This window comes from Anser anser (assembly GCF_964211835.1).
Source record: "Anser anser genome assembly, chromosome: 18".
NCBI lineage: Eukaryota > Metazoa > Chordata > Aves > Anseriformes > Anatidae > Anser > Anser anser.
Window position 1 is genome coordinate 10,707,789 of NC_139739.1, and position 26,811 is coordinate 10,734,599.

Here is a 26,811-nt window from a genome sequence, read left to right on the forward strand (position 1 = left end):
AGCGCTTTTTGTTAGACGAAGTGAGCATTTCCTATTGCTCTGCCAGGGCAGGTCCATTCGTATATGGCATATACAGGCACACAGACACACACACAGTCCTTTGACAGCTATCTTGTACACAAGGCCTGAGGCAGACCAGAAAAGCCACTCACCTTGCCATTGCGATTGTGTACCCGGAAGGCCATGTTGGGCGACATCAGCAGTAGGAGTGATTCCTGCTCTGAGAGTTTCTTTTTCAACCTCTCAATGACCTTGCTGCCCTTATTGGCTCTCTGAAGGGTGGGGAAGAGAGGGAGACAGAAGACACAAATGTCATTCTCCTGCACTTGCCCCCATTTACATCAACATATATTTTCAGACCCATGGTCCCTTCCCTCTGAGAGTAGCAAAAAGGCCCCAGGCAGGAGAAACGCTGTCAATAGGATTCACAGGGCTCCAGCTGCTCAGGAAGGTGTTATCTCTGCAATATCTCTGCAGCCAGACTTTGTGCCTAGTTCCAGGTGCCCCAGATGAAGGTGCAGGGGTACATACCCACTGCCCCAGTTACACCCTGTATTTTCTGTTCTAGAGGCTGCAGGCAGCATCCCATCACTGGGCAGCCATAGCACTGCCAGGTCTTCCACAAGCATCCTTAGTCAAGCAGAGTGAAGGCAACTTCTCTAAAAGCAGCTCGGAACTCTATCACCAAAATTCTCTCCTATCTGCTACTCACCAATGCATTTTCAGAGGTCACCTAAAAACAAGTTTTTTTTCTTGGAGAAAAAACAGCCCCAAAGCCAACCACGTACATTGTTTGGCACTGATGCACCAAAGCGTGTTTCCTAGACACCTGCACCTTGTGAGTAAGAGGCTTCCACACGGTGTTCCTCCTAGTATCTCACATTTTCCAGGAAACCCTCTCTGAAAGCTAGCCAGGGCAGAGGCACAAGAACCGTGTTCTTTGGAAGTGCGGGGGATTTTCTTCTCATGGTACATGCAATTTTATTCATATCCTCCTCTACAGACCAGCAGGCTTTTAGCTTTCAAAGCCTTGTTTCTCATTTGGGTGGCAAGATGGTTCAAAGTCTTACAACTCTGAGAAAACATGTCTTGCAAGCAAAGACAAGCCTGGGCCAGAGACACCATATCTGTGTCAGACTGTCCAGTCAGAATAATTTGTATGCTCTTTGTATACTTGCTGTTGCTTTGACACTGGTGAAGTCAGAAAATGCTAGAAAAGCATACTTGAGCCTGCAAAAATTCCAAAGTACACGCTTCTGACCAAAATCACTTGCAGGATCATACTCAGACAGCTAGAAGTCAGACTTCCTAAAAAATGGCATGCCACACTCCCAGTCCTTCTCGTGTCTACAACATAAGAGCTCCGCTCTCCACATGAGTGCCTGGATAAAGCAGTTACAGGCGGTCCCATGCAAGTAGGGAAGCTACTGGCTACCATAAAGCATCTTTTGCAGTTCCTGCATCCTCAAAGGACACCATCATTCAAGCAGTGCAGCAGGATGAGCAATGATGGGCTGCGCAGCAGTCTAGATATCACTGCTAACAGAGCTGCACCACAAATCTCCGCTGGGTGGTCTGTCTCTGCAGGACTCCCCATGCTGTGCAGGTCTGGGAATGCTGCTTCTGTCAGCATCTCATGTCAGCAAAGATACTGAATCTGTTCTATACTTTGGATGGAGCGCTCAACCCCTTTTTACCTTTTCACGCTGGATGTCATTCTTGATCTGGGATATCTTGATCTTCATGGCATCCAGCTCCTCATCAGGTACCAGTGGGATGTTGGGCACTGCCTCAGACTCATCCACCATTTGGAAACTAAGGTCCGTGAGTGGGATGTACCATTTACAGTCATACTGCTGGCTTTTTCTGAAAGACAGAAGTTCCAAGCCTTTACTACTACTGGCGCTTGGCAACACCCACTCCCCCTTCCCACAAGCCCTTCCTCATTATAGTTCAGAAGATACAGAAATGGGCACAACTTCACTGTGACTTCCAGGTGGAAAAAATCTGGTAAAAGGCTGCTTTCCAGTAAGAAACTGGAGTATTCAACTATCATTGCTGGCTAAACTGAGAACTCTGCTGAAGCTGAGATGCAAAGTACATAGTCCAGAAGGGAAACCTCACCCTCCAATCTGCTTCTTGAGCTTGGCACACAGGAATAGATCAGTAAAAAGAAAGACATGACGTAGTTTGCGAGCCCCCTCAACTAGCTCCACCATGAAACTGTCCTTCAGGAGCTGCCGGTGCTGGTGAAAAACAGAGAAAATGTTTTGGTTAGTGCAGGAAAGGCCCAGGTAAGGCACTGAGCCCCCTCAACAACACACTCCATACTCCTTATGCATGACTCCTACCAGAGCCAATTCAGTAAATTGTTCCAATACAGAGGGGGAAAAAAAAAAAAAAAAAAAAAGCGGCTTTTAAATGCTCCTTGTTGCAAGCTGTGCTCCCTACTGCTGCCTTCTCTCCCAGGGGCAACAATGGCCAGGCACCCCCTTCCTCATCTGGTTCCAGGTCAGAGCTGAGGCTTGTTTCCAGCACCTGTCTCTGAGCCCGTGTAATTTATGGTGAGTCATTGCCTGGCTTCTACATACCCGAGGGCCACGATTGCTCACAGCACATCATCCCCCCCACAAACCAGTAGAGAGCAGCAAACACCACTTTTCTATCCAGGATTTCCCTGCCCTCCCCAGGAGTCACTTCCCAAGCCGCTGGGTCCAGCTGAAGCTACCCCACCACTGAGAGGAGCCTACCAACACCTCCATTCCCAGCAGCAGTTTGTCACCATTAACAGGTGAATGCCATTGCTGCTTCTTTATTATAAGTGCTGTTAAGGGATGATTCCTGACCAAAATGTGTACCTAGCAAACTCCTCAGTAGTCCCTTACCAGCCTGTGTTTAAACAGGACCATCTGGATATGTCCCCTACCCCATGCCTGTTAAAAGCCTTTTTTTTTTTCTCCCCTCAAGTCAAATATACATTCCTCAAACCCAGATGATGTAAAGAAAGTGCCTAACACTGATGCCGTTATGTCTGCCTCTGGTTCCAGGAAGCTTTACAACCTTCTACATAAGAGACACACACTGGAGGGCAGAAGCATCTCTTTCCTATTTCCCTTACAGGGACTCTGCAGACAGAAAGGTTGGAGCGCTGGCACTGAGGCGGATGGGTCTATGCTGTCACCAGCGACCAACGCAGGAGTTTCAAGCCCTGCTCTACGCTCAGACCTTCTGTTCTGATGTGTCAGGATCAATAAGAGTTTGAGTGCACATCTGGAAGAATAAAAATCTCCCACTGATTTTCAAACAGAAGTCAAGGATATGAAACTCAGGGCAAATTTTATTCCCACAAATTCGGATAACTGTCAGTTTTGCCTTGCTTCATGGCCAGTACAAGCAGGCACCATCAGCATATCCATGCAGGTCTGCTAAGACACTTTTTCCTGACCCACAGTATTTTTCCTTTCTATTCCAGCTAGGAGGATGCTCCCCTGATACCAGTGAGTGACATGGCACTCATGCTGTACACGCCATGACAACGTCATGGCTGGAGATTGGAGAGATCTAACACTGTCCAACGCTCGCCAACACCCCTCCTGCTGTTTCACTGCCAGCTTTCTCCAGGCCTACGCACGACTTGTCAGTAGGACTCGCTGCTGGCCTGCAGCATCTCTGCAATCACCACACATGCAAAAGCTGTCCTCCTTTTCCAAAGGCAGCTCTGCTCCGGTGTGCAGCAGTGTGCAGTAGGAAAGCAGTTAACCTGAGCAAGGTCAAGACATCCAAAGCAGAACTGTGCCTCAGTTTCTCTGGGTTACGCCTCATGGGTTTTATTTGCTGCATGACATAACAAGCCTTGAACACATTTACTGCAGAGAGTGGGAGTACAAACCCCCGCACTGCCTCTCCTTCCTCCTACCATCCTTCCCATCTTGGCTCTCCAAATGAAAACAAACCACATCAGTCCCGAGCCCAGTACACATCATGGCAGGAAACACAAGGGAGAGAAATGTCCTTGCAGACATAATTCTTGTTTCCACAGTCTGTCCTAAAGCACCCTAAACTTCCTGACATGGGCTAAGAGTCTGCATTTTACTGTCTGCAGCTGCACTAGCACCACAGCAAGCTGCTGAAGCACAGACAGTGTCAGCATCTCATCTTGGGGCCACCTGCCAACGTACAGAAGTCCCGGGAATCTGCAAGCAGCAGCAACCAAAGCTGCACCTTCCCCATAGTGCCAGGAAGTTAATGCTGCTCCCTAGCAAACTCCTGCACCATCTCTGGGCATGAGCCTGTGGAGATCTGGTATCCAGCAGTGATTCAGGCTCTGAAAGGCCTGTACATATGTTAATGTTTATTTTTAGGTGGGCGTGATCCTCCTGGCTTCTCCTTGGTGGTTTTGGAGAGAACGCCTGCCTGCATTGATGTCTCTGCTAATGATGTGCACTTGTGCATGCCTCCCTGCTCCTGCCCAGTCAACAAATCCCAGGTAGGCAGGAAACTAGAAACATCCAGCTTTAAAAATAAATAAATAAGAAGGAGGTATGTTGTCAGTAACAGAAACACTCTCCACAGCTGCAAAGAATTTCATTTGGGGGCAGTAACAAAGCAGGGATAGAGATTTTCTGAACAAGCCAAAACCCTGATCTCAGGTTGGTAGATCTGATGAATATTAATTATGCTGCAAATCAGCTCAGCTCCTCCGGGGCAATGAGAATAGCTGCTTGTTGCCAGCCCAACCTCAGCCCATTGTTCTTAGGTGTAAAGATGTTCTCTCAACTCACTCACCTCTGCTACCCAGGCAGGCATGTGCCGCAGTCCTGACCTGCTTTGTGTCCCCCTTTTGCCAGGCACTGGCAGTGTGTTTGGTTTTGGCAGTATTCCTCTACCATCACCTAGACCACAGTATTTTGAAGAGAAGCATGTCTTCAAGTGAACGGATGCCCATAAAGAGGCACCAGTGACTGGAAGTCCTTGTGTCAAGCCTCCACAAAGTGAGACTAGAAGAGCCCATTGCTCTGCAGCAAGGCCACAGACCTCCTCACACAGCCTGCCTGCTCCACCCAGATGACCCCTTCTCCTGTGTCTAAATTTGCACCTAATCTGCCACTGTACAGGCCTTGGCTGTCATCATTCGAGCAGAATTTCTCCAAGCAGCCCTGCTCTCTGTCCCACATCTCCCCAAAACCCAAGCAGAAAGCTCAGCTATACAATGCCAAAATAGGGGTGTGATTTAACAGCCTTCGCACTTCTCATCTGGGACTTGGGTACCCCTCCTTTGCACTGAGTTTATTTTGGCTGGCACTCCTGGGTACAAATTACCCAGATTGACAAGACACAAGTTTTGGCAGCAGGATCTCTCAGAAAGAGAGCTGGGTGGGAAGAAGACAAGGGCGTATTTCCTAAGCTTGACTGGAAGAGAAGGAAAGAGGTGAAAGGGATGTATTCCAGTCATCCACTCAGAGGAAAACGCTAATCTTCCTTGAGCTTTCATTCTTCATTTTGTCTCACTCCTGAGCTAGGTGGGAAGGTCTCCCACAGGGAGCAAGGGTACACTGCCACAATGAGCAACCAAGGATCCAGGAAAAAGAGGAGAGGAGAAAGGGTTTGCAGATCAAGTCATAAGGGCGTGGAGCTTGATATTAGGTCTAACTACCAGCTTCTCTGGGAAAACAGGATTTTCATTAGGGCTGGCCACAACAGGCATGCACCAGGCTGTGCAGCATCAGTGGAGCAGAGGAAGAGCGCTTCCAGCAAAGGGTCACATCCTTTGTTGCAGATGATTCATCTTGCCGGGAGGGTTCAGCAGGTCAGTGGGAAACAATAAAAGCATTTCCCAACTGGCCTACCAGATCCCTGCCAAGCCCCACGGTGAGGGAGCACAGGGCACTTTCCTGACCTCCCGGCATGAGTCAGCCCATCCTATCCCACCCTGGGGGAGCCAGCAGCCCCCTCAGGCAGCACTTGTGCCCGTCAGGTGCCCAGGCCACCTTAGCTCCACTGGTCCTCTCTAGCATTTTGGGCACCAAAGCCCACTTTGGTCAACTCCCACGCCCACTTTGGTCAACTCCCACCTAGGGGCAGCAACAGCTATTCTTTCAGTGGCCTCTTGCTAGACAGGGTCTCCTGAAACACGAAGTCTTTTGGCTTGGTGATCCTGCTGTATGAGATGTACAATACCTCATGTGTTTCTTAAAGTACCCTGAAATAACATACAGGCTACAAAAACACCAAACTAGCATCAACAAAACATGGGCTTAGTATCAGAGTGGCAGTCTGGTGGCAGAGTGATTCCCTCTCTTCCACAAACAGCCCCAACACTAGCAGGTATCCAGCCCAGGAGATTAGCTCAGCTACAGAAAGATGTTTGTGGAGGCCTAGAGGAAAACCTCCCATTTTGTATCAAAATTGAGTGAATTAGGATCACCTTTAATCTCTTACACAGGGCCTGGGCAGACTGTCACCTCCACGAGGCTGTTGCTAAGCTCCTGCGTTGGTGCAGTAAAATTCCCAAGTCTCCCTTCTAGACCCTGCTTTCCTTTTCATGCTTTTACCTGCTGCTTCTCCCACCCATTTCAGTGCTCTGGACAAAAGAGCTCTCCCTCTACATCCTTCAGTGCCTGGATACCTCTTTGGATTGCCTGCTGTTGTCCTCCTCCTCTTACCTCCGTTAACAAGCATCTCCCCCTTCTCTGCTACCAGCCTCACGACTACCTATGTGCTCATCTATTCATCCTACAGTGTTTTTGTGCTGTTTGCACATGATAAATCCTGCTGCTGTCACGTACCACTTAACTCCAGGAAGTGTGGCAGAAGACCAGCTTGTCTGAGACACATTACAAAAAGTGGAATGTAAAAAAATATACTCATCCAGAACCACAGCTGTACAAAGAGTTGTCTCCTCACGTGAGTGCCAAGGAAAGAGCTCATCCGATGTGGTGACAGCAGAGGCCTGCAGTGTGCGTGGGTGAGAGCCCCGGGAAGGACTGGAACATGTGTGATGCAGGAGGAGGAGGGTAAGAGCAGGAGATGGGTATTGGCATATGTCAGCGAGGAAGAGGTGGTTTGGTTTTCTGCAGAGCGTAGGAAGAAAATGATTCCTCGTGTGTGTGTGTGCATGTGTTGCAAGACCAGCATTGCAGAATAAAGGGATTCTCTGCCTAGGGAGCTAAATTGGCTGCTCTTTGAGCATTTTAATAGCCTTTTTTTTTCTTTCCAAAGCTTCTGTCACCAGGAGCTCTCTGACTCCAGCTGCAAGAGAGTGTGAAGCATCCAAGATCATTTTTGAGTGCTCTATTGCCAACATCTGCCCAAGGCATCAGGAGCAGTAGGCACCAGGCCTCAAGCTGTGCGTGCCTGCTTGGGTCTAAGCTTAGCCCCCAGCTTTCCAATGGCTTTAGTTTGCACTTCTGTTCCCTTGCATAGCTCCTTTGCCCTTTCTTGTTCCTACAACAGCCTCTGCTAAATTGAACAGGAGCCTAAAACAATGATACCCTGTCCCTTGATTGCAGATTACAAGACACATTTAGATACACAGTAGAGCAGTCTGCCAAGCAGCCTCTTCTCCTTAGTGCAGACACGGAAGGTCCACAGCAGCATAAGCTGATCCAAAATGTGATCTAGTGGACTTGTTCCCAGAAGGAACTGCCTGTCTGCCCTCTTGTGTGCTGAGGAGATCAGACACTAAGCCAAGGTTTAGCTTTCAGGCAGCTCCATTCCTCCATACCACTGTGGGATCACACAAATACCAGTACCAACACTTCAGAGAGGGTGGGACTGCATGGCCATGGGCAGGGCAGAATAGCAGCCACCACCACTCAGATTGGTTTGAACTACCCTGAAACAACACACTGCAAAGAGCACTGGATGAGCTGCAGCCAAGGGAGGGCCCTAGCATCTCCCAAATTAACTCTGTGATTTGCTGCAGTTTTATTAACTCCTGCTTTACAAGAATGGGCTGAACTATCTGGAAGCACAAGGCAGCACCAGCTTCACGGTCATTTGCATCCAGGTTCAGATGAGAAAAAATACACAGTCCACATTGGCTATCTGTTAATCAGTCTCGCGGGGCTATCACTCCTTCCCTTCTAGCTTATCTGGCACATCCTTCACCTCAAAGCATACATTTCCCTGCTTCTCCAGGGGACCACCCTCTGGAAAACCTTAAACAGGTTCCCTGTTCAAGACCAGAGGATAGCAGTAAAGAAGAGTCAGTGAGCAAGTAAGGTGCCTGCTCCATGCTCCTAAAAGGTGGAAGATTTTTCACCACTCCCATTCTGAGTCAGAAGATGCTGTGCTACTCAGACCCCCCTTTTCCTTCCCTCTGTGAATGTGTTTGATTATTTAGAGAGTCAGTGAAGTGGATATCTGCAGATAACCCATCAAAAATGTAAAAAATGTATAATAAAATAACCACAATAGAAAGGTAGGAAGAAAAGAAGCAGTAAGATAATGGAACAGTACAGGCTGAAGGGAGACAGATCCAAAAGTCTGGAAAAAGCCCTCCTGGCTTCCTTGTGTTGTCATCTACCAAGGGCTCAAACCCTTCCTCAGAGGTACGGGGACAGTGCTGGACCTGAAATTCTTAGGGCAAGACCAGAAAAGCTGTCAAAAAACTGCAAGGCCTTCACTCCTCCCATACCCTTTCCTTTGAGTTCTACTGTGAGGACACATCCAAACCCTTCTGCAGATCGTGGAGAAAACATCCTCAGCTCAAGACCTCTATGCTCTGCTAGCTAAATTCAGCCTCAGGGCCATTCCTGCCTTTTCAAACCCCAATCAAGCACACTGAGTGAACCACTCACAAACCAAACAGGCTGGGGTTGGTGTTCTCCTAGCTCGTCTGTAGCAGCAGTCCCCAGCGAACTACAAAGCAGAGGCTGGCCAGCAGCAAGGGCCAAGCTAGGTGTAGCATTCCCTCAGCCCTGGTTTGTAGGTTCAGCCCACCAATACCGTCTTCCCTGTTGTAGCCCCTTCTGTCCCTGAGAGAATGGTTTTACTCCCTTTGTACCCACCTCCTAGCACTAACTGAAATACTCATTCAGCCCCAGCAGATTAAACCATGTCCACGAATCACAGAAAGCTTTCAGTTTACATGCATAAACCTAGAATTATGAAAAATAGCCTGCTGAGCCAAGCAGAACTGGGGGGCTAGTGTGCAGGAAGAACATCTGGCATCCTGCAGGAAGATAGCAGGCAGGTCAGACCGAGCCAATGCCCCCGGAGCAGGGAACCATCTTTTGCAAAAGGGATGAAGACTTGTACTGCCTCCTGACCCACACCTCTTAGCAGCCCATCACTAGGGAGATTAGCCACTCACTGCTTCCCACAGTTCAAAAAGATCCTAAAAAAAAAGAGCTGGAGCAAAGCAGATTCAACTCCTCCCGACAATGCACTCAAAGGGGAAAATATTCTGCATAAAAGGCGAGGACTGGGGAAAAAAGATAACTGCGATCAGCACCTAAGCAATACATGAGGGGAAAAGGCTGTTTTCCCTCCTTCCTTTCCACCAAGGAAATTTCAAAGTGGTGTAAGACAAATAATGAGAAAAGCCATCAAAGCAAGCTGGTGATTCATTAAAATAAAAAAAATGCATTATGCATTGAGAGTAGTCAATTAGGAGATGCAAACTGCACACTGTCCTGTCACCCCAGGGGAAGCACAAGCAAGGGGAGTGGGAGGAAAGGATAAGCAGAAAAGGAAAAATTTACAAGCATAAACAAAACCCAGCTATGACCCCAAGGTGAATAGCTTGTAGGAAACAGCAGCCATCACTAACCCACCCAGAGTAGCTGGAAGCTCCCTTTGTCTTTGGATTACTATGAAGAGAATGAATGTAGCTACTCTCCAGACAGAGTGGTGTCAACCAAAGCATTACTGCTTTGAAAAATGAGGGCTATTGGTGCCAAATGGTTGAAGAAAGTATCCTCATTCAGATTTCCAGAGTGGAAGGCTGGGAAGCATCAGAAGCAAGTACTTTTCTTCCCTGGGCTCAGTGCAAGCCACGTGTGGTGTGGGAAAGAGCACAAAGGGTCCCCAGTTCCCTCCAGCACACCTACAGCCCTCTCCTTGGATATGTAGTCATCTTTTCCTCCCCACATACAAGAAGTCACTACAGGGCCAGTGAGAGTGTGAACAGGCCTGCTGAGCCCAACGCTGACAGGCTGCCTCCTTCCTGCTTCGTAAGATCTGACAAACATACTGCTCCAAAAAGAGATCATCAGGATTATCCTCCCGAGCCTGCCCCTCCGCCTGGGCTCTAGCACTTCATTAGGATTCTGCATGACACTTTCCAAAGCCTGCATCCCTCATTGAGATGCTGACAGACAACCAGAGAACACAAAGTGCTCCCTCCCCTCTGAGGGGGCATTCCAGCCTGTAATTTCTGCTGTGACTCAATCAGCATCCACTTTAATGAGGCCATCTACTATCTCCAGGCCTTGGTGACTGATGTTTGAGCTTGTACCTCAGTCTCTGATTGCTCAATCCTCCCTCTTCTCAGCTGCAGTTTTCCTCGGTTAACAAAATAAGAATATGACCAAGAATTCTAAGACAAACAGTACACCCAATTCCCAGTACTGCAGCTTCTAGCAGATCTTTGTCAGCTGATAATCCGTTTAGCAGCTAAAAGCAAGCATGTTCAGCTGACAGGACCTGGGAATACATCTTGATGGTTTGTGTACGTTAACAATCTCCTGGGCTTTGTAGGAGATGTTTTTGCACTGGCTAATTTGGGTCGCTTTTGATCAGCCAGTGTCTTTGGCACGCTGCCACAATGCCTCTTATGAATTTACTCTCTGAGCTGCACCTCTCTTTTGTCCAGTCTCCTACATCCTTCTGTCTCTTAATACTTCTGTCAGTCCCGGTGTGTCCTCATCGGGAAGGACTGAACTGCCTTCTAATGAAATTACGAGGCAGATGAATCAAGCCCAGTGAGGCAAATAAGAGTTTACTATTGTGTAGGTCTATGTCCTCCTTGCTCAGCACCACATGCAGGTAAGGGAACTTCACAGCTTCAAACGTCTTGGGCACATTTCAACTCCTAGCAGAGCCTAGAAGGGCTTCATGGCACCCTCAGGAGTTAAATATCCCCTTTATTTTTCCCAACTCATTCCATTTGTTTTGCTTCCTAGCCCCATTTACAACATTATTCTTTAGAAATAAGGATGCAAAACTGAGTTTTATAGTGCAAATCAATATTCTGGAAAACAGCTTTTCCTGTCATGATTTCTGATGTTTTCCTTACCTTTTTCCCCTCCTAGACTTCCTGTTTGGTTTGAGTTTGCGGGTAAAATACAAATCCATTTAGTACATAACTACACATCGTAGAAATGATGTATGACAAATTATTATAACACCACTAAGGACAAAACTCTAATCACACTTTTCCTCTGGGTTTCCAAACAGAAAACAGAGAGGAGCTGTACTATATCCTTTAGAGAACAAGGACACTGCATAAACTGTTTCTTAGCAACAAACAAACGGATAGCTCCAGTTCCCAGTCTGCCTCACAAAGGCACAACCAGTATTTAGGAACCAAGAAAATAATGGAAGCAGGAAGACTCACCTCCCCCTTCTTTACCGTCATGGACTGCCGACGAGGAGTGATCTCTTCATTGATGCTGGAAAGGAAATTCTGCGAGATCCGCAGGGCATCCTGCAGGAGTGGATGATCAGGATGGCTCACTGGAGTGTGCTTGAGCAAATCCTGCAACCAGGAACACAAGCAAAGAAGAGAACCATGAGCACCACTGGAAAGCAGAAGGGTCTGAAGGCCCCTAACTAGAGCCATGGGACAAGATGGTCCATGACTTCTTACACAGTAGAATAAGGCTGTATGTATAGAGGAAGAAGAAAATGATCCTCTGCATTTTGTAACACCAATGGAGAGGTACCATCCATGGGCTCTTCCCCCTCAGTGTAACGTGAAGAGGCTCCTGTGCAGCATAACAGCTTAATTTTTGCAGTCCTGCAGCTCCATGGAAAATTTAAAGGGACAAAAAAAGGAGGGGGGGGGGGGGCGGGGGGGGGCAAAAAGTTTGAAAACTACCCTTCAGATACTTACATGCAGTACAAGTGTGCTGCGAGTCACTCGATCCACTGGTTTGTATAGGAGAGCTGTGGAAAAAAAAGCAATGGAAACATAAAAAAGAGGTACCTAAATACAGCCCCTACAGAGCAACTTGTCCAATGCCACTGAATGTACAGGCCCGGGTTTATTAACCAACGAGCTACCAGAAACCCTTCTCTAAGGTTAATGTGCTACACAGCCAATTAAACACACATAAACACAGAGGAAATAAACATGCTCCACGGGAAACAAATGCCCACTTGTGAGCACACCCTGTCAGACAGTGGATGAGCATACAAGGCAGTACCGAACAACTGCACACAGCATGGCACACTCCCAGCAATTCCATGGCAACCTGCCTGGTCCCACAGGTCAGAATCAGGCCTTGCACTCTTAAAGTTGCCAAGGAGGTCCCTGAAAGGTTGGCAGTGCATCCCTCCTTCTGGAGTTCAGCATGAAACCGTTGAGTGCTTCCAAACCCTGATAACAGGCCAAAAAAGGAAGGGGATTGGCTTTTACGTTAGTCAGTATGGAATCTTCATATAACATGGCTTATCTTCTACTATGTGCATGTATAAAGACAAGCACAATGAAAGCTGACCTTGACCAGGCTCTCTTGAAATGGCAAAAAAACAATTACTTGCAGGCTGACGTTTGTGCTATCACTGTGTAGGAGTCGTTTTCTTAAGAACACAGCAGTCCTTTGGTTCGCCTGGTTTTGCCCAGAGGGACTCATCAGGTTTTAAGCTGGGGCAGAGGTTTGCCCATGCATGCATGCAGTTTACTATGCACAAGCTCTACTACTTAGCAAAAGGGAACCGATTTCCTAGGTAAAGCCAGCAGAGACTTCATAATCTTCCAGCATTTAAAAAGAAGTAGTGAGAGTGGAGGTTTGGCAACAGCCCCCACACAGTCCTGACAAACCAGTCTCCTCTGCATGGATCACTCACTTTCCAAGGAATTTTTCGTCGTCTGATCTTTAGATTCCTTTGTGCTTCTAGCCTTTAGATTCTAAAAGAAAAAGAAAACCCACGTAGCAGGCAGTCAATCACCTCGAAATATCACATGGGAATGTAAGAGTCTATCTGCTCCTTCAAAGAAGGGCCTAAGTGAAAATGGAGGACAGCCCTTTCACATTTCAAATCAGTGAAGGAAAAACATGCTTTCCTTCTTGATAACTTCACCCTTGCCATGTCACAGGCATCCACGCATCTCAAATATTAATCAGGTTTCTTAGGAGTGTATGTCAATAGAGATGCAACAAAGCAGGGAACCACCTACAGCAACAGAGGATGGTGGAATTTTTAATCACCTGTAAGAGAAAGGCATGTCCATAAGGATGCAGCCATTGTCACAGCATGCACACGCCACCAATAAATAAAGTACAGGACTGGGATTTAGCACCCCCTGGTTTTACTTCCTTATATGTGCTCTGAGCTGTGCAACCTTGGCCAAGTCATTGTCTTTCATGGCCAAAAAGGAACAATATCTGTGACACTTTTTTTTGCACATGGACTATGAAGCTGCACATATTAATGTGCTGAGTGCTCTGAAATCCTCAGCAGGACACTAACACAAATGCAAAAGTATCATTACCATCATTCTAAATGCAGCAGGTACTGGCATAATTTCAGCATTATCCTTCAGAAAACAGGAAGATTGAGGGATCGCATTTGCACAGAGCCCAACACCCCGCTGCCCTCGTCTCTATCTTCTAGGTGTTACTGGAACACTTTCTATACACAGTACTGTTAATAAATAGGAAACTCTATGGAATGCATTTTAGTACTGAAAGAAAAGTAAGCACAGGGGAAGCTACTCTACTAATGAGCTGATACCACTGGAGCACAGAAGTGATAGGGCAAAGGACCAGAACATGGTAGAAACCCTCAGTAAAGGAGAGAATAGAAGGCACTTGCACTCCAATGAGTAGTACAGCAGATCCCAATAGGCAAGCCTTGCTTCCCTTGTTTCACAGAGGGACTGTTTCACTTTATCTCTTTATTATAAAAATCTAAAGGGACATGCAACATTGAATGTACTCATTAGCTTTTTCAGAGCAATAAGCACTCTCAGTATCATTCAGCTCTGATTATTTATTTGGTTGTTTTTAAGGACACAGATATGAAGTTCTCATTCTCTTGGCAACTGAGTTGTTCAAGATATAATTACTGCAGTGCAAACAGTCAATGAGACCATGCACTGCCAGCAAAGCTGGTGGCCTGGGAAGCCTGAAAAAGCCTTCAAAATGCTTTGACACAAAGTACTCCTCTTAAAGAGAGGAAATCAGAGCGGCCAGTAAATCTAGATTATGCTTGACACACTTGCCATTTTAAACAGAGTTTTCCTGTGCTACTCTCATCCTCTCCAAGGCAGTGAAGTCTGCAATTCCACAGATAGCCATAACACAAGCCATTAAGGATGGCTTTTTACATCACAGTCAGCATTACCATTAACAAGAGAAATATTTGAGAAGCTCAAAAACAGATTTCCCTGCTAGAAATGCATGCAGGTGGCACAGAGCTGGGAATTTCAAAGTAATGCCAGTTATGACAAGATTCCTTGGGCAGAAACAGCACATAAAGGCTGTCCATAGGATAAACTCTATTAGGCCAAAGTACAAATTGCTGTAAGAACACAAGCTGAAGCAGTGAGTCTAGGGCATAACTCCTTCAGAAGTCAGGGTGGCAAAGATACTTGGAGAATAGACAGGAGTGACACTGCAGGGTACTAGTCAGATTCAGACGTCTCGTGTGTCTGAATACCATGACATTACCTCAGAGATTTCAGCAAACTGAGCATTGGCTTGGCAGCATTTCTCTGCTGTCTCCATAGCAACTTCATAGTTATCCACAAAGGCCCGGTACACTCCCAGCTGGCTGGCCTGCAGGAAGCAAAACAAAATAAAATAAAATAAACGCTAGGGAAGAAGACGGTTTGGGATGGCCAGCATTGGCATCTAAAGATCAGGTCATGTTCCTTCACAACAAAGAATCACAGGGAATGCTGAACAGGCCCAGAAAGACAGCTTTGCTTAACCAAGGCAGGTGTCCTATGCATCCAGCTCCATCTACCCTGAATAAGTTCACTTACTGGTCTGTGAGGATGACACACCCTTATTACTGCCATCTATTTTTCCCTTCTGAACTGCCAGATTAGTATCTATTAATATTTTAGCTCATTGATGCAACTGGAACTGCTGGCTGTTTGCCACAAAATATGAATCAGACAGGAATGATTCAGCCCAACAGCACAAATGTGACCGCAGTAAGCTACTTGTTGGCTTTTGCACGCTTGCTGGTCACACTAAAACAAACCCAGATATTAACCTGTATCTGCATCAGCAAACATTGTTGTAAAGGGCAGCAGAGTGCTGAAAATACAGAAGAGATCCAGAGCACGATCTGTTTGGAAGGCAGTGACTGCAGCACTTAGGTGACAGAGAATGACAGTTCAAGCAGAAGGAATACACCATTGGTCTGGATGAAGACACAGTAGGCCTCAGAGTCTAGCAATAAACCACTGTCATCACTGAGCCCTAGCACTGATTCTGTTTGCTGACTTATTTATTAATTGCAGCGATATTCATGCCAGAGAACATAAGATCCAGCTCAGGAAACCCCTGGGTAGCTTCCAAGCTTGCCTGGATTGCAGAGCAGTTTTTATGCTGCAGAGCTCCACAGGCTGTGCCGCAAACACCTCAGCAGCTTGAATGTGCTTGCAGAAGTGTGGTCAGTACTGAGCCAACAGGTGGAGTACTGAAAAAGACTTATTTTTAATGAAGTTGTGTTTTTTTTTTCTCCCAAAAAAAGCTTACACTTATGATTTCTGCACCTTCCCTACCACCTCTGCCCCACAGAGGCACCAGGCAGAGCAGTAGGTGCTCTTTTCCTCTCCTGCTCTGTCATAACCATTGTGTTTCCCATTCTCTATGGAGCTTTGTGCAAGAAATGATGGAAGAGAAAAAGGCACTCCCCAAAGAACATTCCCTGCACAGATTTCTTTAGCTAACAGGGGCTACAAAAGTGAGCTATTTTCTATGGTGCATTTTACTAAAAGATTAGGAACCAGCCTCAACCCTCACACAAAATAACATCGTTATGGCTGAGCCTGAAGGAAACCGTGCTCACTTATGCCAGGGGTGATCTGGCCCCAGCAGTGTGGAGAGAAGGAAATCTGTAGCTGCCACTGGGGCACAATTCCCTGAAGAAGCTGCTGCCAGAATTATCAGTCATTTGTAGGGCTTATGACATTTAGATTTGGATGATGCCAGCTAACATCGCAGAACTTCAGAGTTTCTCCATTACTGTGTGGCTCTTCCATTTCCTACTACTCCTTAACAATCTTTCTAAGCTTTCATTTTCCTTCTCTACACTTGCTGTCATTAAAATATCTATTCAATTAAAATCTGATCGTCCAATCAAAGCAATGATGCTCACACAAAACGTTAATACTCGTTTAAGTTTTCCCTTTTTTGATTAAGAAGAAGGCAATGAAAACTAAACAAGCTTTGGTAAAAATAATTGGCTTTTGGTTAAAAATTTTCCATTCCTGAAAACTATTAGTGATAATATTTGCTAAATATTTTTTTATTTCTAAAAAAAAGTTCTGAAGTGTTTCCTTTTAGTTATAAAATTGTACAAAATATTCCTCAAACACAAGAAGCATATTTCACTCCCACATGCCTGATGGCTTTTGTTGTTTTTATTTTTTTTTCCTCCTTCTCTTTTCCTTAGTTGCAATAGGAAAACTTGCCCAGTGCCAGGACCAGAGGCAATGGGCACAAACTGAAACACAAAAGGTTCTGTATGAACATCAGGAAGCACTTCTTTACTGTGCAGGTGACGGAGCACTGGCATAGGTTGCCCAGAGAGGTCGTACAGCCTCCCTCCTTGCAGGTCTTCTAAGGCCACCTGAACATGGTCCTGGACAACCTGCTCTAGGCGGCCCTGCTTGAGCAGGGAAGTGGGAACAGATGAGCTCCAGAGGTCCCTTCCAACCTCTACCGTTCTGTGAAAAAGGTGGAATAACGGTCACTGACGTTGCAAATGTATTGTACTTTGTACCAGACCACATGAAATTCTAGAATTCCTTGCATGCACCATCTATAACTTTAGTCTATGGTGCTTTGCAAGATATTAATGCCCCCAGAGACCACAGAATAACAGCAAGGATTCTAGTGTTTATCATCAGATTGTATGACATGACCACAACTAGACAGTCCACTCCCAAAGATTTGATGTACAACCTGTATAGATGTCTTCTAATGCCTGATATTCTTGCTGTTTCTCTCATCTAGCTGCTTCTCACTGCCTGCCAAAAATGATAAAGTTTACCTCATCCAGCTAAGGGTTGACGATTCCCACTGTACCAAACCATTAGAAACTGAAATTGCTAAACTAGCTGAAAGCTTCCTGCGCTAGGGCGATTTATTTCTTTGCTTCCGATACTAACCCAACAAAATCATCGGGTTACATATGCACAAGAATCAAGGGAACACAAAAATACAGTGCTACAGAAGGGCCTGTGATCACCGTCAGTAAGAAGCGGTCTTAAACAAAGGCCTAAGAAGCTGCACAGTGAGTCAAAGCTTGCTTGACAGCCAGCAGTGGTAAATAATATATTCAGCTCTTCTTCAGTTAGCACTACGTTCATTATTGCACTACACTTTCAATGCAGTGAGAGGTTTCCACTTTCAGCAACCTTCTATATCTTTGCTTCAGCAACCAGCAGCAGGTGGCTTTGTCTTCTTAAACCAGTTGCTCAAATGGCATATGCAGAGCTGCTCACCAAGGCACCAGTTCAATCCCTGCTGGCTAAAACAAGCTGCCAGTGAAAAGTAGGTTCATATATTTTTATCAAGATGCTGGTGTGCATAGAAAACATCATCTTCCTGGCCTTTCTCCCCCTGCTCCATAGGCAATGGCATTGGTACTGGGTTACACAGCTGCTAACAATTGAGTGACCTTGGTAAAGTGTACTCCCCACCCAATAAACCCCTCACCGGAATGTAACTCCTACCCTGAGAATCAGAAGCACCTCAGGAATGCAGAGATTCCTTTCTTTTCTAAAAGGCAAAAAACAGCCCCTTTAATCCTTTGCTCTCTGCACATGCTAGGGGAAAGGCTAAAGGGGCCAAAGGAATTTCCTAGAATGTAAACAATTTTTCATCTGACTCAGAAACTCAGCATTTTTCATTCAGCCGCAGGAATATGGTTGATATGACTTTGTCCTGTTCTGCACTCAGAGAATTTTGTTGAAGTTGTTTGAAGGAGTCTTAGTAGCAGATTGAGTGCATCATCAGAGCAGCAAGGGGAATCTCAAAAAGTGGGCTGGTAGAAATGCAAAGCTGAAGGTGACAACCATAAAAACAGAGAAACTCAGCACAAGATAGAGCAAAGTACCACAGAGAGAATGAAGTATGTGCGAGGGAGCTCAGCAACAAGGAGAAACACTTATCTTTCAGCGTTAAAAAGTAGGGATTTTTAAACACTGCCATTGTCCCATCTTCCTCTAAAGTAAATGGCTTGATGACACTGCGGACACCCTGGAGATTCAACATTTCTGTAAAACTGTATTTGTATTAGTAGCACAGCTTGTTGGAGCCTTTAATTAACAGCAATGAAAGAGCCACTTTTGCTGTAGGCCCTTCACTGCAGTGAGGCAAAGCTATAAGCCTGTCATCTACTCCAGCTACGGGCTTTCATCCCTTTAGTCTATGCAAAGTCACCATAAGGAATTAGAGCAGCACCTGTGAGATGAAGAAGAGATAAGAGAAGCTTTGGCGATGGTAGCTAACTCACCAGCTTTTGGAAGAGGTCTCCTACACGTTGCTGGTGACTCCACTGCTGCACTCGGGGAAAGAGCCCATCATAGAATTCTTTGTGGATCTCATAGAGCTCAGGCACTTTGAAGAATATTGTCTCAATCTGCTGACTAGTCAGCACAGGCTGAGATGTGGTGGCAGCTGCTTTCAAAGGCTTCATAGGCTGAAATGAGGAATGAAGGAAATCATTACCATGCAAACCAAGTACATCCACCCTTACCACATTACAACACATCCTTCCAAAGAGCTGTCCTATTAATAAGTGATATTTGCATTCATACAACTCCTGAAAGCTAGACATTAACAAACCCTCTCATGGTAATCAGCCATCCCTGGTATATGGATTTCCCCAGGATATTTGAAGGTGATTAAAATCCCTTTGCACTCAGTTTCCTCAATCTCTGTTGAGCTGTAGAGCACTGTGTCTAATAGTTAGCACTGAATACTGAAAGACGGGGCTCCTGTATGTAAGCACACTAATAACTCTTCAGTTGTGCCATATTCAGTCCTCTCCTTAGGCTTCTCTTTCTGTACTGGAGAAGAGGGGTAACAGGAACCTTTTGCACTGAGCAACTGATAAGCCAAGGTACCTGAAGTTCTGGGAAACTCTGGGCAGAAGCAGCAGTGAAAAGGCAAGTACTGATGTTTGAAATGGTGTCTGTCACCAGTGCTTACCAGCAGCAGAGCCTCCAGGTGGCTTAGGTAGGTTTCCTCACTGGCCAGGATTCCTGACAGGACCCATTTTCTCATCTCCAGGCCTTTCTCCAGATCTGGCTCACTCTATAGAGAAGTTGTTAAAAGAAAAAAAAAAAAAAGAAAAAAAAAAAAAAAAGTAGGAAAAAAAAAAGAATGAGGATGGGGGGAAGGTATAATTCAGCTGACCACAGCATACTCAGTTATTTGATTTACTTAACAGACTAATAAAAAACAACCAAAACAAAACACCTCTGCTTAGTGTCTAGTTTCTAGAAATATACATTAATAAAAACATCAAGGAAAATTTTTATTTACCAGAAACTGATGCCACTTAGATTGTTTATGGGTGTTAGCCTTAGTCATCCAAATTTGGTGTCCCAGCTAGTTGCCTGGGATTCTTCACATAATTTAAAACTTAAAATTTCAAAACTCAAAATTTATCTTTTTAAACAAATTTAAGGGACCCTTGGTTCTGTGCAGTTCACCCCCTCCTCCCATGAGAGTTGTCTATGATCCTATTCCAAAGCCATGTGGTTCTCTGTGCAGACAAGATCACCTCCCCTGTATCTACACAGATGCGCATGAATATAGAGCAGTTACAGGCTGACACTGCTGTTAAGATGGCTGTTCTTTCTCCCACTCTCTACTATTCACCAAGTTATTTTTCAGTGCCAGCATGTATAATGTCTATTTTTAGTGAGAAGATGGAATAATCAGCATTGCTTGGAATGCACATGCTGATTTTCTTATCAGGATTCCACGAAGATTTTCTTAACCAAAACAATTGAAGAAGGAGAGAGAAAAAATAAATAAGTTCATGAGCTAATGTACACACCAAGGGAAGATTATTACTTCTCTTAACACTTGATGTTAATCTCTTCTTTTGCATTTCAACTATCCATCTCAAAACTGCTACCTGAAAAATGTTTAACCTGATAAAATGAAATTGAGTATTTCCACAAACTCTGAAAATAAATTGGCCAGACAATGAAGATTAGAAATAATGAGAACACATCCCCCCCACATACTTTTACAGAACCTTATTTCCATTTCTTTTTATTTCTGCCATTCACAGAAATGACTTTTTACAATTTTTGCACCATTATTATGTTGTTAAATATCTCTGAGAGTAGAGTCAATAGTTAGATCTGAAAAAGTAAATACTTTTCAAGGGTTTTGGGTAGGTTGTTTGGGGCTCCATCCTACTCCTGTTAATATCCAGAGGAATCTTTGGCTATTGATTTTAGCAGCAGGGGGATTAGGAAACATAACAGCTTGTTCCACTCTACTGGCTGAACATAAAGCCCTTCTATAGCTGATTTTAAAAAGCTCCAGTTAATTTAGGGTCCTATGCTTTGAACTCTGCAAATGTATAGATGAGGTTCATTATGGAGAGAAGGTACCTTGGCTCTAGGTAAGCTTACAGCAGCCATCACGCTGAATGTGACTTTGAGCCCACGCACCACACTAAGAATGAAACATATCCTCACGCTCTCAGATATTTTTGGATTCAATCTCATCAGTAACAACCCTGACTTTCGAACGCTTTCGTTAAATTTCACAAGCTATTTTCTAGGCTAAAAGACTTTGCAGCAGCTCCTTTATAAAAATTTTGTGAGGTGCCAAATAACACCAACACCTCCTAAGTGAAAGTGGCAGACAGAAGCTGTTCTAAGGAAATGAATAAGATTTACATATATGTCAGGTACTACATGGAAAGAAGAACTTGTCTTTGCATCCTGCCTTTCAGAGAGGTTCAGTAAGAGCCACAGTGCCTTTTAAAATCTTGAAAGGGCATCTCAAAGGAGCTAGGAATTTGTAATTCAGCAGCCACATTCAGAAGATTTAAGAAAAACATCAGTGCAAAACTACATGGTAAAAGGAACACTGCAACAGATTCTGTGCATTACAGAGCACTTGTTACAGCTCAGTCAGAAATTTGCAACAATATTATGACCATTCCTTTTGATTTCTATACCAGTAGTGCCTGGATGTCCACCCCCAGGTTAGGCATGGTGCACACAGATAATCAAGAAAGACAGCACCAAGACGTCTAACAAAGATTTCTTCCATTTAATGGGGCAAGCACTCAGCTGTCTCTGTGAAACTCCCAGGAGCTCTGATACAAGAAAAACACAAATCTCTTGGCTTCCAAAGATTTCTTACAACATTTACAAAAGAAAAATGCAGCTTCACAAAGAAGCATTGAAAAAAACTAACAGTGCTCCAAAGTCCCCACTGCTGCGGATGAGGTAAGCGGTCAATATTGACACAGCACTATAATTATGTCTAGCAGGTTCTCTTGGAGGAGTTGAGGGTTTAAAAACCAGCTGGGTATGTTTGTAACATCTGTAAAGAGCAGCACATGATGACAAGTCGTTTAAATGATTCAAACTTCCTCATCACAACTGTGACACAACAGTTTTCATTATAGCACTGAGAACAGCTTTCCTCTTCACAAATAAAAGCTTTAATTTATAAGCCAGTTCTTGCTAGGCATCGTCAGCTGACAGAGACGGCATTTTCTGTCTGAATGTTAATTTCCCCTCTTAAAGAGATTTGCTTTCAGGGAGACAAACATCTCCCAGGACACACTACAGACCTTCCTTCCTGGCCATTACCACAAGGTCACATTGAGAAGTCCACAGTGTTGTCCTAATCCTTTTTATAGGAGCATTTTCCAAGTGCAATGCTTGCAAAACTGTAGCCTCAGCGCCAGCCAGCCAGAGCAGGGCCTGGCTGCTTTAAGATATAGGGCAGCAGTTGCTGAAGAAACCCTCTGGGGAGTTTATTCAACAATCACAGAGCACACTGCAAGGTTTCCAGAGCAATACCTCCAATTTACATACAGATTCCTGAAATGTGGAAAGATGATATCCTGCTGCTCCTGCTGTGTCAGGGATCAATATGCTACCATGCTGCTGCTGTCTCCATTGTGCTGCCACTCTGCTTCTCCTCCTGAGAACCAGTGCCCTGACATGAGTTTCCTGCTGAGGAAGGCCTTTTCTGACAAAGTCATCTGGGGCTGCACTAGGCAGCAGCTCTTGCTGCTAGATGAACTTCTGGAGACCAGTCCCTGTTCTTCTTCAGCCTCAGGGTGCTTTTTAAGTCATGCTTGTTATGAAACTCACTCCGGGACTGAGAAATTCACTGGGAGCTGGTGCCAAAACCAGGAAGATGAGAAACAAATTTATTATTTGGTATTACAACATTTCTCACTTACAGAATTGGGAACAGGCTCACCTGCACACCCAAAACAAGTCAGAGCAATTAGCAGGCAAAGATACTGTGATACTGTCCTTCCACTCTCCCCTTAAAGTACACAAAAATGTGATGCACCCAGTGCCAAGGGCATTTTCTGCTTTGGCCTTATCTGACAAAAAAAAAAAAAAAAAAGAACAAAGAACAACCCCGTGACCACAAAGCCTCACTGACTGCTCCATTCTGCACTGCAGGCATTTGAGAGAGGGAACATCCTGGGCCTAGGAACCAAGCTTCCCAGACACACGCGGTGTCAGGGAGACCTGCCAAAGCTGGACGCTCACTTCCCTTACCCTGGCAGGAAGGAAGCAGTATGAAATCTTTGAGCTGTTTGTGGCAAGGGGAGGAGCTGCTACCACGTCCACCACACCACGTTAGTTAGGGGAAAATACACCTATTAACCTGCTGGGATGTTCCCAGCAGGATGTGGGAGAACCCCATATTGGCAAACTCCAACTGCTCAGCAGGGAACGCCAGGTGGTCAGCAGTCCATCCATCCCAAGCGTCCTACCTAGCTTGGTCAGCCTGTTCTGCGCTTGTACAAGTCTGACTAGTATTTCATGTTCTGACTCTGTCCCTACCTCTTTGACGCAAGCATCTGTTTCTAGCCTTTCCTCGTTGACCTTCCATCTTTTGACTGCCCCTCTACCCACATGTTTAGGAATAAATCTGTCTTACAAGACTACCTTGGGGCAACAAACAGCATTCCTGTATGTGTGCCGTGGCAGCTGTGAGGACCTAACAACCAGCTAGTTCTAAAAAAGAAAGCTAGAAATCAGTGCTTTGCTCCCATCCCTCATGAACTACATTTAAAAAGGTAAAAAGAGAGGCAAAATAAAAGCAAGGTGGAATACAGTAATAAAGGAAATTGCATGGATATCTCAAGCCTACAGTGTTCTGCTGTTTTCTTCTCAACTGGGTGGTGCTTCTTGGTATTCCAAGGATTTAAAAACCAAAAGACTGAGTCACAGTCATAAATGCAATCTTGCAACCTGAATCAAGGCCAGTCAGAGTGGATAGAAGCACTGAAGATTTTAGGAAGTGTGCATACACTGGCCTCAAGCCATGGCTGTTATGAACATGTTTACAGCTTGTCAACCTAAGTACTTTTGTTTACTAACCAGGTTGCCATTGCACGTTGAATTCAATTACTGTGAGCCTGAGATTCACCAGCTCCAAGGATTAGACAACGTCAGCTCTTCCCAAGTCTGTTTAAAGAACTCAAGGCTTTCTGGTTGTTTAAAATAACAGCAAGAATTGTTTTATTGCAAATGTTAGAAAAACACAGATTAAGAATCTCAAAACCACAATGTGTAAGATTTTGCAAAGTGGTTGCTGCTGGAACAGCTCTGTAAAGGGAAGCAGTGCTTCAAAGTGGGCGTATAAAAGGCACTTTAACTCTCAGACCTTCCTTTGGTACAGTGTGTTCATATGCTGTGCAATGAATGTGTTCAAAGAAGAGGTTTCCTGTAAGGACAGCTCAGAATCTCATAGAGAACATGACAGACTATGAAAGAAAAAAAACATTCATTTTAATTTTTAAAGTGTAAATATCTTTGAAAGCTTCCACTAAACAGCCTGGAGGTGTCTCATTGTCTAGGTGATATTAAACAGGGCAAATTCTGCAACCGAGCCATATCATGCTCTACATAGGGAGGGGAAGGAGCAGGGAGAGGAGCCAACATTATTTATAACATCAGTACTGGTGTGCCAACTCTCCTCAGGAAGGGCTGTACATCCAGGCAGAAACCTTAAGCAGCACAGAGTTGGAGAAGAAAAAGGAAAAGTTGCATCTGTTGGGGGCGGTGAGAAAAAAGTAGCAGTAAATAAAGAAAAAAATAAATACAAACAAATACGGAGAGGGAGAAAAGAGAAGGATTCAGAAATGCTGGAAATGGGAGGAGAAGCCAGCGGCAGCAGTAGTAAGCAGAGCTGTGAGAGAAGTAATCCCATTTATTGATGTAGCTTCAGAGGTCAACTTTTCTCCCCAGGTCTGTCAGGACTCAACCCCCGTAGGATAAGCAGTGCATTTCCCTCCTGTTTTGCAAGGAAAAAAGTTGGATGAAGAAAAATTTGACTGCTTTGCTCCAGACTTGTCCCCATAGGAAACTTACACAGAACCTTAGGCAACCATGCCAGATTTCATTCCTCTCCATGCTCTGGGGAGCCTCAGTCCCCACCCACCCTGCTAGACCCAAGCGTTAAACAACAGAGCAGATGACAACAAAAGGTACACCCTAAAGATTTATTTATTTTTCATTAAAGCAACACTTAACATCTCAAAGCATTCAGAGGAGCAGCATTTTATTTTTGTTGGAGCAGTTAAAATCCTGACCAAAAAAAATCCTGACTTAAAAAAAAAAAGGAAATCATCAAGGTGCCAAGGACATTCTTATTGGTTAAAAGCCACACAACAGATTTCTAGACATGTCCAAGACAGGCACACAAAGGACACTAAAAAGGCTCCTTCCATGAGCAAGTGGACCGAAGGAATGATGCTTACTAGGAGGCAACAAGCCAGAGATGGCAGAGAGTCCTGGGCTGTATTTAAGAGAGCCAGTAGGGCAGCATTGCCTGCAAGTTTAAATGACACTTCAAGTTCCCCCACGGTCACAGCTTTGAAGGACAGCAGGAGACAGCTAGAAGATGCTGGACACTTTGGTATCACTAGAAAGGTGAGGAACAAGAAGGCAAGTCACTGAGCCAATGACTGTAAGCAGGCTGAATTTACAACTACCAAGCGCTGTTATCCTGGAGCTAAAATGCAGCTTCCCCTCCTTGGGAACAAGCTAGGAGAAGAGTCCACAGCCTGTTGTGCTGCAGCCCTGCTTCCCAGATGGCTGCCAGGTAGTGGGAACAGGAGAATCTAGGCTGAGGACTGGCAATAGCTGCCAGTGCTGTGCAAACCAGTGGACTGCGCAGCAGAAAAAAAAAATATCTACCTGGAAATCTCTAAGAATCAGCCAACTTCCCTTCCATACAGAATATAAAGTAGGAATTAGTTGCTCAGAGGTGATGTATACAAAAATTGGAGAGATCCATTTTGGGAAGAAAAAAAAAAATCACCTCTTAATCTCTAGATTAATCTCTCTCATTTCCTGGTGGTGTGGGTGGGGGCATGGAAGCAGCCTTTCCACAGGCTGTCCTGCTCCGATCTCCACAGAGCCCAACACCCTCGACTCACACATCTCTGGGCCTGGCTTTGTTAACAAGCAGATCTTGAAAGGCCTTCTCATCTCGACTCTTCCCATCGCTCTAATCTCTCCTCACATGAGTAATAGCAACAGGACTATCATGACTGATGCTTCCCATTCCCTCTGAATGTCTTTAGGCTCAAAGCAACAAGCTACCTACTCCAAAGCTCTTGGCAGTAATTCTCCTCTAGTGAAGGGTGTCAGTCACTAACACTGCCAGCTGTCCCAACACCTTCCCCTGCCCCAAAAGCACTGGAGCAAGCTCTCCCTCTGTCCTCCTCTAACTACCCAAGTATCTTCTCTACTTTTTCCCCTAACTATATGAGGAGTACAGAAAGATTCTTGTTCTGTCTGCTCTAAGGGATGGAATTAATACTACCTATTACAAACACTGTCTGGCACCTCCTGAAGCTACCAGTTCTGTCTTATTCGGCAAATGTACAGGTTGACGTTTTCCAAAACAGTTTCCAGAATTTTGGGGAATTTCAATAACAACAGTTCAACTGTTACAAAAAGCAAGGTTCAGGAAAATTAAATAACTTCTCAAGTTCAATAAACAAACAACTTACCCTTACACATTAATGGAACCTATTTCTCCCTTTTCCTCTTTCCCCTGTAGGCTTGCTTCAGAGCAACAGTTTGGCAGAAGCACTGGCTTTATGCCAGGATATGCTTCAGCAGCTCAGCATGAGATTCTGGAAGAGCCAGAAGAGGGGGTACAGCCTAGATTGCTCAATGCAAACATTTGTTAAAACCTCCTTACCACA

The 26,811-nt window shown here is 45.1% G+C and overlaps 1 protein-coding gene across 3 annotated transcripts in view; it reads right to left on the minus strand.

The window, feature by feature from the left end:
- BCR (BCR activator of RhoGEF and GTPase) overlaps positions 1 to 26,811 on the minus strand; it is a 98,285-nt gene that overhangs the window by 20,107 nt on the left and 51,367 nt on the right. For all 3 annotated transcript variants that reach the window (XM_083803842.1, XM_083803844.1, XM_083803843.1), the window contains exons 3-11: positions 19,569 to 19,673; positions 18,871 to 19,056; positions 14,844 to 14,951; positions 13,018 to 13,078; positions 12,062 to 12,114; positions 11,564 to 11,704; positions 2,125 to 2,246; positions 1,698 to 1,866; positions 153 to 272 (exon numbers count right to left, since the gene is read on the minus strand). In XM_083803842.1, coding sequence (XP_083659968.1) covers positions 153 to 272; positions 1,698 to 1,866; positions 2,125 to 2,246; positions 11,564 to 11,704; positions 12,062 to 12,114; positions 13,018 to 13,078; positions 14,844 to 14,951; positions 18,871 to 19,056; positions 19,569 to 19,673 — 1,065 coding nt within the window. The remainder of the gene's footprint in view (positions 1 to 152; positions 273 to 1,697; positions 1,867 to 2,124; positions 2,247 to 11,563; positions 11,705 to 12,061; positions 12,115 to 13,017; positions 13,079 to 14,843; positions 14,952 to 18,870; positions 19,057 to 19,568; positions 19,674 to 26,811) is intronic.